The sequence below is a fragment of the Pundamilia nyererei genome, unplaced genomic scaffold, assembly GCF_000239375.1.
Source record: "Pundamilia nyererei isolate P.nyererei 1_Seehausen unplaced genomic scaffold, PunNye1.0 scaffold00130, whole genome shotgun sequence".
In the NCBI taxonomy this organism is placed as follows: Eukaryota; Metazoa; Chordata; class Actinopteri; order Cichliformes; family Cichlidae; genus Pundamilia; species Pundamilia nyererei.
In genome coordinates, this window is record NW_005187531.1 from 850,894 (window position 1) to 859,938 (window position 9,045).

General features: G+C 46.5%; 1 protein-coding gene across 2 annotated transcripts in view; it reads right to left on the reverse strand.

The window, feature by feature from the left end:
• Positions 1-505: 505 nt before the first annotated feature.
• arid2 (AT-rich interactive domain 2) overlaps positions 506-9,045 on the reverse strand; it is a 39,727-nt gene continuing 31,187 nt past the window's right edge. For both annotated transcript variants that reach the window (XM_005743309.1, XM_013913408.1), the window contains 7 exons: positions 6,232-8,678; positions 4,391-4,545; positions 4,170-4,308; positions 3,973-4,058; positions 3,733-3,856; positions 2,340-2,431; positions 506-2,253 (listed from right to left, as the gene is read on the reverse strand). In XM_005743309.1, coding sequence (XP_005743366.1) covers positions 2,142-2,253; positions 2,340-2,431; positions 3,733-3,856; positions 3,973-4,058; positions 4,170-4,308; positions 4,391-4,545; positions 6,232-8,678 — 3,155 coding nt within the window. In that variant the 3' untranslated portion in view covers positions 506-2,141. The remainder of the gene's footprint in view (positions 2,254-2,339; positions 2,432-3,732; positions 3,857-3,972; positions 4,059-4,169; positions 4,309-4,390; positions 4,546-6,231; positions 8,679-9,045) is intronic.

A 9,045-nucleotide genomic window follows, 5' to 3' on the forward strand; every position in this document is an offset into this window, starting at 1 on the left:
CCAAGGAGGCTTCTAGACTTCTGATTGGCCAACATTTCTACACGGTTAGGAATATATCGCCACCTGTTGCTTTGGCATGTTCCTAGCAGCGTTTTCCTTCATTTCTGCGTTTACACCTGGACGGGATTGTTTTTTAAAACGAAAACGGAAAATCTCCGGTTTCAAAAAATACCCGTGTACGTGTGGACGTAGCCTCAGTATTGTTTTAGTATTTTAAATGTTCACATACAGTTTTCAGCAATTAAATCCTTTACTCACTAGTAACTAAATGTAGACTCGCCAACAGTCTTTACACATGCTCAATCACAGTACTAGAACCACCTCAATAAACGGTATTATAAAAATATATATAATTTTATTCAATTTAAATAATTGTTGTTCAATTTACTCCACATCCGTAACACACCGAACGCAGGAAGTATACGTGGTGCCAATCGTGGCAATCAGTGCTAAAGTGGGAGAAAATGAAGCAAGAAACAAGAGTAAAACAAAACAAAATGTTCAGTGTTTTATTTAAAAACTATAAACAGTCACCAAAGTAAATAAAGCCAATCTCTAACAGACTGTTAGGTCTATGTATAGTCACACATCCTACTGACACCGCAGAAATGAGGATGGTTGGGTTGCCCCGGTCAGATGCTAATACGACAGGCAGTCATAAATGTTACACAACACACGGTAGAGAGGACAGTCTGAGGACGTGAGCCGGAATGTGGCATGGTATTAAGAATGAAAAAATAGTACAATAAAACTCCACACTATATTAAGATAGAAAAAAGTAGTGAAGAAAATATCATACCTGCACATAAAGCAAAGAACACAGGAGAAAACCTGTATAAAAACTCCATGTATTTAAACCAATTTACAAATACAAAAAAATTTTGGTACGCGCACTGTGCCCGTACAATGACAAAACGCTTACAGTGGATATATGTTACTTGTTTGTGTGTCTGTGTGTGTGTGCCTGTGTGCGTTGAGGGGAGGGTGTGCGAGGGAAGAGGAAGGGAGGAGAATAACTTCAATATTTTTTTTTCTTCTACAAAATGACATGAGATATATTATTCCATACTCTTTCAGCCAGCAAAATGAGTTCTACAAGGTATTATAATACAAAAAATGTCACAGTTCCACAAAAAACTGTTTTCCCCCTCCCTAAGCTTTACAGCATCAGTACCTTTGCAGAATTATTTACAGGTTTTTAAGTACATTCATCCACTGCTGAGTATAGAATCACATTAGATACAAGTGACCAGGGATCATAAAAAAGCAAAAAACAAAACAAAAACATACTACTTTATTCAATCCTGCCAAAGTAATGCTTCTATTACTCCACAGAGCAAGATCTCCAGTGGCTGCATCAGCATGAAAGAGGATCTTCTTTATATATATTCACAACATATTTACAAGATTCTTTTTCATTAATTGTAATGGTATTTATTTCAATAATAAATAAGTGAAAATATATTGACTCAAGTAAGAAAACCAAGCTACCAAGTATCTAAAGGAAAAAACAAACAAACAAACAAACAAACAAAAAAAATAAAATAAAATAAAAAAAATTCTCTGCGCAAGTTGCCAGCCGAGTCCTCCTCCACCCGACCCAGTGGGACACCTTCAGTAGCCCTGCCCCTTGCTCGACTCCCCGCCCACCCGTAATCTTCAGCCAACCGCCACTCACGCCACACATTAGCTCACGTGACAGAGAAAAAAAAGAAAGAAAAAAAAGAATTAAGAAAAATAAAACTTGAACAGAATGTGCTCGTGTTTGGGGTTTCGTCGGTGGAGTCCCGTCGGTGAAGCAGTCTTAATGAGCTCCCCCTGGTGGACAGCTGGTGGAAGACCCCATGGCAGTTTTTTTGTTTTTTTTTTCACCCCCCTTTGTGTGTGTGTGTGTTTGCATGTGTGGAGATGGAGGGCAGGGGTTGTGAAACACAGGTTCAGCAAGGAGGGGAGGGGCGTGGTTTGGGGCGGGGGGGGGCCGGCAGACGTGGCAGAAGGAGGATTCCTTGTTCCGCTTCCCACCCTCTGCACTCCCCCTGCGGACCCGCTACGGCTCACCGGCGGCTTGCTCCTCTCGTCACAGGAGAGGGACGGGTGGGTCGGTGGGGGATCAGAGAGTTGTAGAGGTTGTTCTTTTGCCGTCAAGCCTGGAGCGAGCGCGTCAGTTCGTAAAGGCATTTGGCGAGCGTGGTGGAAACCTCCATGTTACTTAGCGCGAGTACGGAGAGGTGAGTCTCATGCCTCTTTAACAACCTGAAACAAAGAAGAAAAGCCTTCAGCTTTATATTTTTTTTGGGGGGGGGTTATGCTAAATTCACTTAATGCAGCAGGTTACTCACGTGCGACCACAGTCAGAGTGCTTGGCGATGTTCTTTAACGTTAAGGCAGCAGTAAGTCGTATGTGTTTGGTCACTGGTCCCTCTTTCTCATCCTAGGGGAGGAAACGGTTAAGAAATAGAGTACACTAGGACATAAATTATGATCAAGTATACTGACACTTTTGCCAGCAAATAAAAATTAGATACAAAATTTTCGGAACGGACGAGATCCAATCAGAACTAGTAAGTTGTCTAGAAAGGCGGGACAAGTTTGGAAGTGATCCAATCAGAAGTCTGCCCTCAGGATCAATTCAATTTCAATTTCAATTTTTTTCTTTATTGTCCCACAAGGGGAAATTAGTTTTGCAGCAGGAGGATAAGAACAACAGAACAATACTATAAAACAATAATGACAATAATAATAATAGAAAATTCAAGGACAATTTTTGCCATTAAGGAGACAAGACGCAGTAGGGATAAAAGAGACCTGGAGTCTTTTAGTCCTCCTCGGAGGTACTCTAAAACGGCGGCCGGAAGGCAACAACTCAAACTCACTGTGAAGTGGATGGTTCACACAATTAATAATAGAATGAGCCTTTCTGAGCACATTTCTATTGTAAATAGCCAAAAGTCCATCTTGCCAGCGCCCTGAAATTTTGCTAGCGGTTTTTACCAGAAGTCCCAACCGATTCTTATTCTTCACCGTCAGGTTACCAAACCAGGCAGCGATACAAAAAGACATCACAGATTCGATAAAACTTCTATAAAACAAAGACAACATCTCAGATGAGACATTAAAAGATCTCATTTTCCTTAAAAAGAACAGTCTTTGTTGAACTTTTTTAGTAGTGGCATCAGCATGAGATTCAAAACACAGTTTATGGTCAAGCACCACACCTAGATATTTATAACTCTCAACGATCCCAATCTCGGCAGTTTTAATGATAGTGGGTGATGAGCTATAAGAGGACTTCCTAAAATCAATAATCATGTCTTTAGTTTTTGACACATTTAGTACACCTGTACAGGATCAGTACACCTGGCTCATGAAAACATGACAAAATATCAACAGGAAGAGAAGAGCAAATAAGAACTCTCATCTTAGTTGGTGAATAAGTTCAGATTTAGTCCATTATAATCTTATGACGTTTAATCGACTAAAACTACCTCAAATACCTCAATCATGACTAAAAGAAAACAAGTGTCAACTTGAGCTTCTCCAACCCCTCACAGAATAGAAAACTACCAAATTCCTTTAGCCTCAGATTTCTAGTCAATCATAAGCAGCAAGATGATGGAAGCTTCAGAGCAGCTTAAGCCCTCCTCAGTTAAACATAAGAGTGTGTGTGTGTGTGTGTGCGCGCGCATATATGCAGTGAGAGATGAAGGTAGGCGTCAGCCTTGTTCTACTCACAGTGAAGTCCCTGAAGACCAGGTTTCGAGAGCCTCTGCGTAGGGCCATGAGAGCTGCGCTCGGATGATTGACGATTGCTTTCGGTGCTCGTGGTGCCGGAGTGCTGCCTGCCGCTGGCGGGGTCCTTCACAACACATCAGGCATTAATATTTTTCGAGCAGCGTGACATTTCCTTCTATGTTGAACATGATTTGTCTTTTAGTCTTACACATTATGATAAACAGAGACGGGTGTACATACTGGGAAGAAGTCTGATTGGGACTTTGCGCCTGCTGCTCCTCTAGCTTGAGTCCGGCTAGCAAAGCCTCTCGAGAACAGTGCTTATCCTGGGAACACAAGGAGCAGAAGCTTAATTTCATTTTTTTTTTTTTTAAAAAAGCCACTATCAAATAAGTAACAGCTAAAAAGTGCAAGAAATAGAAAGTAAGGAAATTTACCTGCAGATGTGTGATGAAGGACAGTCTCTGCCGGGGAAAAGGTTCACACCCTTCCCACAGACACTGCCCTCCATACACATCTTTCCCCCCGTGTTGCGTTGCTGCGTGGTAAAACACTTGGGAAGGTGTTTCAAACCACCTGAATAGGAGAAATTGGGAATAAATGAGGAGAAGCCTGAAAAAAGCTCAGTGAAAGTTAACAAGAGTGTGAATGCCCGTACCGTTTACAGGACTGCCACAGACACTTAAAGTTCTGCCCTGCTTTCCGGCTTTGCTCTGGCGGAACTGCGGAGGCTTGCTGTGCTGGGAGGTGAGGGCTGTGGTTACCCGCTGGTGCAGGCTGGGACGTGGGGGGCGGGGACGGGATAACAGCAGGCTGCGGAAGAGAGAGGGTTTCAGAAAAGCTGCTCCATTAGAAGAATGCTGCGGGCAGCATCACAGACAGCAGCTCATTTCAGCGAGAAAGAAACGAAGGCGTCGCGATTGTTGGCTGAGATGTAACCACGGCCGGCTAATGGCAGGAGTTGTTCTCTCAGCCGCTTTGCTGTGGGAGGTGGGTATCAGCGAGAGCCACATGGTCTTAACTGGCCTCACCTTCTTAACCTCCAAAAACTCTGCGCTTTCAGAATTGGGTTTTCTGGTCTATGAAACTATGAGAAGCTTTACACTGAGCAGCAGCTTAAACGAGCAGGGTAACCTGTATCCACCTGCTGCTACTACTGTCAGACATTACTCTTATCCTAATGTAATGTGCACTCAAATTGTATACATACAGTTACAGCGCCAACTTAAAAAAAATAATTAAAAAAAAAATCTTAAGCTACTAGCAAGAACATAACGAGGGAACCTTTTTACAGTGTTCTAGGGCTGTTTGATATAACGATATATATCGGATGACGATATAAAAACATCTATCGTTTAATTTTACGCTATCGTTTGTTTCGTGGTGTCGCAAAATAAACTGTTTACAGCAATATTTTTTTCATCGTTTTGATGGTCACTGTAGTGGCTATATTAATTTCTTAGAGTTCTCTCTCTCTTATATTTTAATATAACCAATATAATACGGACGGATAAGCGCCTGTTTTTATGCGTTGTCGTTAGCAACAATGACGGTAAAACCATCACGTGTCCGCTTGTTTATTTTCCACGTAAACCTTCCACGTAAAGCTCAAGATCCTGTTGAGACTTTTCAGAATAAACTGAATCATGTGAAAGAGTATGCAGAGTATTTACGGCAAAAAACAGCCGTCAGGTGCTAAAAAATAAACCTTAGACTCAAACGTTAGAACAGAACATTTCTCCGCAGCACGCTGTGTAATAAATACTCACAAAGAAAACGGCAGCCGTTACAACTTATGTCTAAAATGTATCGTTTCATGCATCAGTTAAAAACACTCGACTCTAGATAAAGGACGCCCAGTTGGAAACACTTCACGCAAGTCGAGCTGCCCGAGATTCACAGAATTTACAGAAAATGTTAAAGATGGCGCTGGCACGGCTGGCAGCCTCAACCCAATTTCCCTCGGGATGAATAAAGTATGATCAATCAATCAATTTATGTCGTTATCGGGACGATAGATGTCTTATTTCGGGATATGAGATTTTGGTCACATCGCACAGCCCTACAATGTTTTACATGACAGTCATTGAAGCGTCTTATAGTACTTCACAGTCACAGAGATCAAGAACAAACATAATTTCATGCATTTCAGGCTCATTTGTCATCCAGCAGAGGCATCTGGTATCATGTATTTGGCAGGAAAGAAAGCAATGCAGAATAAAAAGCAAATGTTCTTCCAGTCACTTTCTCTGCCCATCTGTACCATGTTTTGGAGCAGGAGATTTGAAAGGGTAAATGTAACTTTTAAGTGAAGCTGACACAGGATTTAACAAAAGACAAGCTACTGACAAGACTTGCTGATACAAATGCTTTAGTATTTACTTAGCGTGACAGAAAAATCAAGACACATTTTTGTGGCAGACCTAACACAGTCACACTACGAGAAGACGGCGTGGATAAAAGCGGTTTGTGGCGACACTAACCCTACAAGTGACTCACCGCTGTGCCAGCTGCCTGTGTGGGTGAGCAGTTCCTCTGCTGAGTGGCGTTCTCTATTGCTACTTTGGCTACTGTGCTTGGGTCTGTTCCTGCTGGCACCGCCACCATCGTGGCACTGCTGCCGGCGTTGTTGGGGTCGCTGATGGTGATGATGCGCACTCCCACTTTGTTGGGGATCCCCGAGGACGCCGTTGTTGCGCTGCGGTCCTCGTTCTCGGCCGGCCTCTTGAGGCCTCGAGCCTCAGGGGCCACCCCATTAGCAGGAGAGCCTGCAAGACTCTGGGAGGTAACAGTAACAGAAGGAGGGAGAGATGAATTGGGGAGCAGTTGCTGTCTTAGCACAGGCGCAGCATGGGCCGGCCCCAAAGGTCCGTTGGTTAATTCCGAGGGGGGCCTGTTGCCTATTGCCTGGGGTCCGTTGGCCAGGCGCTCAGCCTGCTGGGCTTTGGCAGTGTCCTGCTGCGGTGGAGGAGGACTAGGAAGAGGGGGATCTGAGCTGTTGGCTTTCTCAGAGGGGCCCACCTCCCCATTCCCCCAGTACTGTTTGGAAGCGATGTGATTTGGAATGTTTTTGTTAAAGTTGCCGCCACTGTCACTCCGATCAAAGTCACACACCCCATTGACAAGAGTCTTTTTGGGGTCGGGGATTCCCTCAGGAGGGGTGTTTGGGCCTGGAGAGAGAGCCTGCTTCCCGTTAGCAGGGTGACTCTCCGTAGCGGGGCCATTGAGTGCTCCCTGGCTGTTCCCTGAGTGGTATGGAGGTAGATTCGACTCCATGCACTTCCGACCATTTAGCAGCTTGGCACCTTCCGCAACGTCACCGTTACTGGTTTTGCCCTTGGAGGCGTCTCCTTCTGCCAACGAGGAGTTCTCCATCACCTCTATCTTCCTCTCATGGACGTGCAGCCCTGTGGCATCTTTGGCCTCCTCCTCCTTTTGACAAATGATTTTGTCTCCTCTGAGTGGAGCTGGCAGTGGCGGTGGCGGCGGCGGCGGAGGAGCTGCCGGGGCATGTTGGGGCACAGTTCCAGTCGAGAATGGAGGAGGAGGGACACCTGGGGCCACAGCTCCCTGGCTGACAGCAGCAACAGCAGCAGTAGAAGTGGTGAAGCCAGTGTTGGGGACCACGGTAAATGTGACTTGTCCAGGAGGGGCAGGGCCCTGAATGATAGTAGCTCCCCCTGAACTGCTTGCAGAAATAAGCTGGCCTGGCAAAAGCTGAACCGTCTGGAGGCCCGGAGCTCCAGGAGCTGGAAGCTGACCTGGAACTAGCTGAACATTGAGCTGCTGAGGTTGAGACGAAGGATTTTGGGTGGTGTAGCTTGTCTGATAGATGACCGGTGAACTGGGGGTTATCGTGTTGTTGGGAGGGGGCACCTGTGGAGCAGGTAGGATTAGCTTTCCTCCTGGAGTAGAAGGTCCCCGCTTTGGAAGCAGTAGCTGTTTGATCAAGCTGGACTCAGTGGAGGTAGGCTGAGAGGAAGGAGGCTGGGAAATAAGCTGGAGAGGTGGCTGCTGTTGGTGCTGCTGTTGATGCTGTTGCTGCTGCTGAAGCCGTTTCATGGACAGTGCGTGGCTGACAGTTTGACTGGGCTGGACCTGGGTGTTGGAGTGAGAGGTGGGAGGTGGGCATGGATTGGAAGAAGCCCCGGGTTGCCCTGCTAGCTGGATAGTTTGGGTGCCAGGGATGGCAGAGGGGTTGGCGAGAACAATCTGGTGGATGGCAGGGGTGTAGGCTGGGCTCTGCTGGGGGTTGGGACTGACTATTACTACACTCTGCGCTTGCTGCTGAGGCTGCTGGTTGGGAGTAGCTATCGTAGCTGCTGGTCCACCTGACTGGTTTGGAGCTGGTTTGGGGGCAATATTCTGAAATGTGACTCGTGACCCCTGGGAATTGGGCACGCTTGTAATACTCAACCCCTGAGCAGCTCCCACCTGGATGGAAGAGGCGGGTGTGGATGCAGCTGCAGCAGCACACTGAGGTTCTACCTGGGGAGCTCCACCCTGAGGCCCAGACAGAGGAGGTGTTTGAGGCAGGGGTGGGTGCTGAGTCACGCCTTGTACCCTGGCGGTGAGGATATGGCCCTGTGGTACCTGCTGAAATAGCGTGACAGGTGCCCCAGTGGGGAGCATGGGGGAGTGTTGCTGCTGCTGTTGTTGCTGGGCCGCTCCTGGAGGGGCGGGGCTTTGAGGGGCGTGGTTCTGGGTGGCCGGTGCTGATGTTGGAACCTGGACCACTGGACCAGGCCGGACCTGCTGTGGCTGCAGTGCTGCCAGAGGATTTGGTGGCATCTGTGGAGGCACCTGCGGGGGCACCGGGTGTCGGGGAACAGTCGGGTGGCTTGCGGCAGGAGGTTCCTGTGCTGTGGAGGCCATGGATGGGGTGGAAACACCGGGGTTGAGGCTGGGGCCTGGAGGCCGGACGAACTGGGGCCCGGGAGGTAAGCCTGGTAACAAATGAACAGAGAAATACAAAAACATTGGGGAACAGGGTGAAACTCGTGTCCTATTTACTTACAGTATAAATCAGTAAATAAACTGCCTCCCATGACCTCCAATTAACGCAAGGAAGACATTTCTGTTCAACACACATCATCGTTTGATTAAACCCCGTAAGCCATATTTTGTGATTAAAGTTTCCCCATTCAGCACCAGCTGTAGTGTCTGTGATGTTCAGAAGTGCCCCACAATTTCAACAAAATCCTTAAAACAAAATGGGAAAGTGTAGTTTTGGTCATTTGGGCAGGTTTTGCACCTGCAAAAGAGAAAACAGCAGTGCAGTGCCTGTTCAGGGACAACTTAAAAGACATGTCC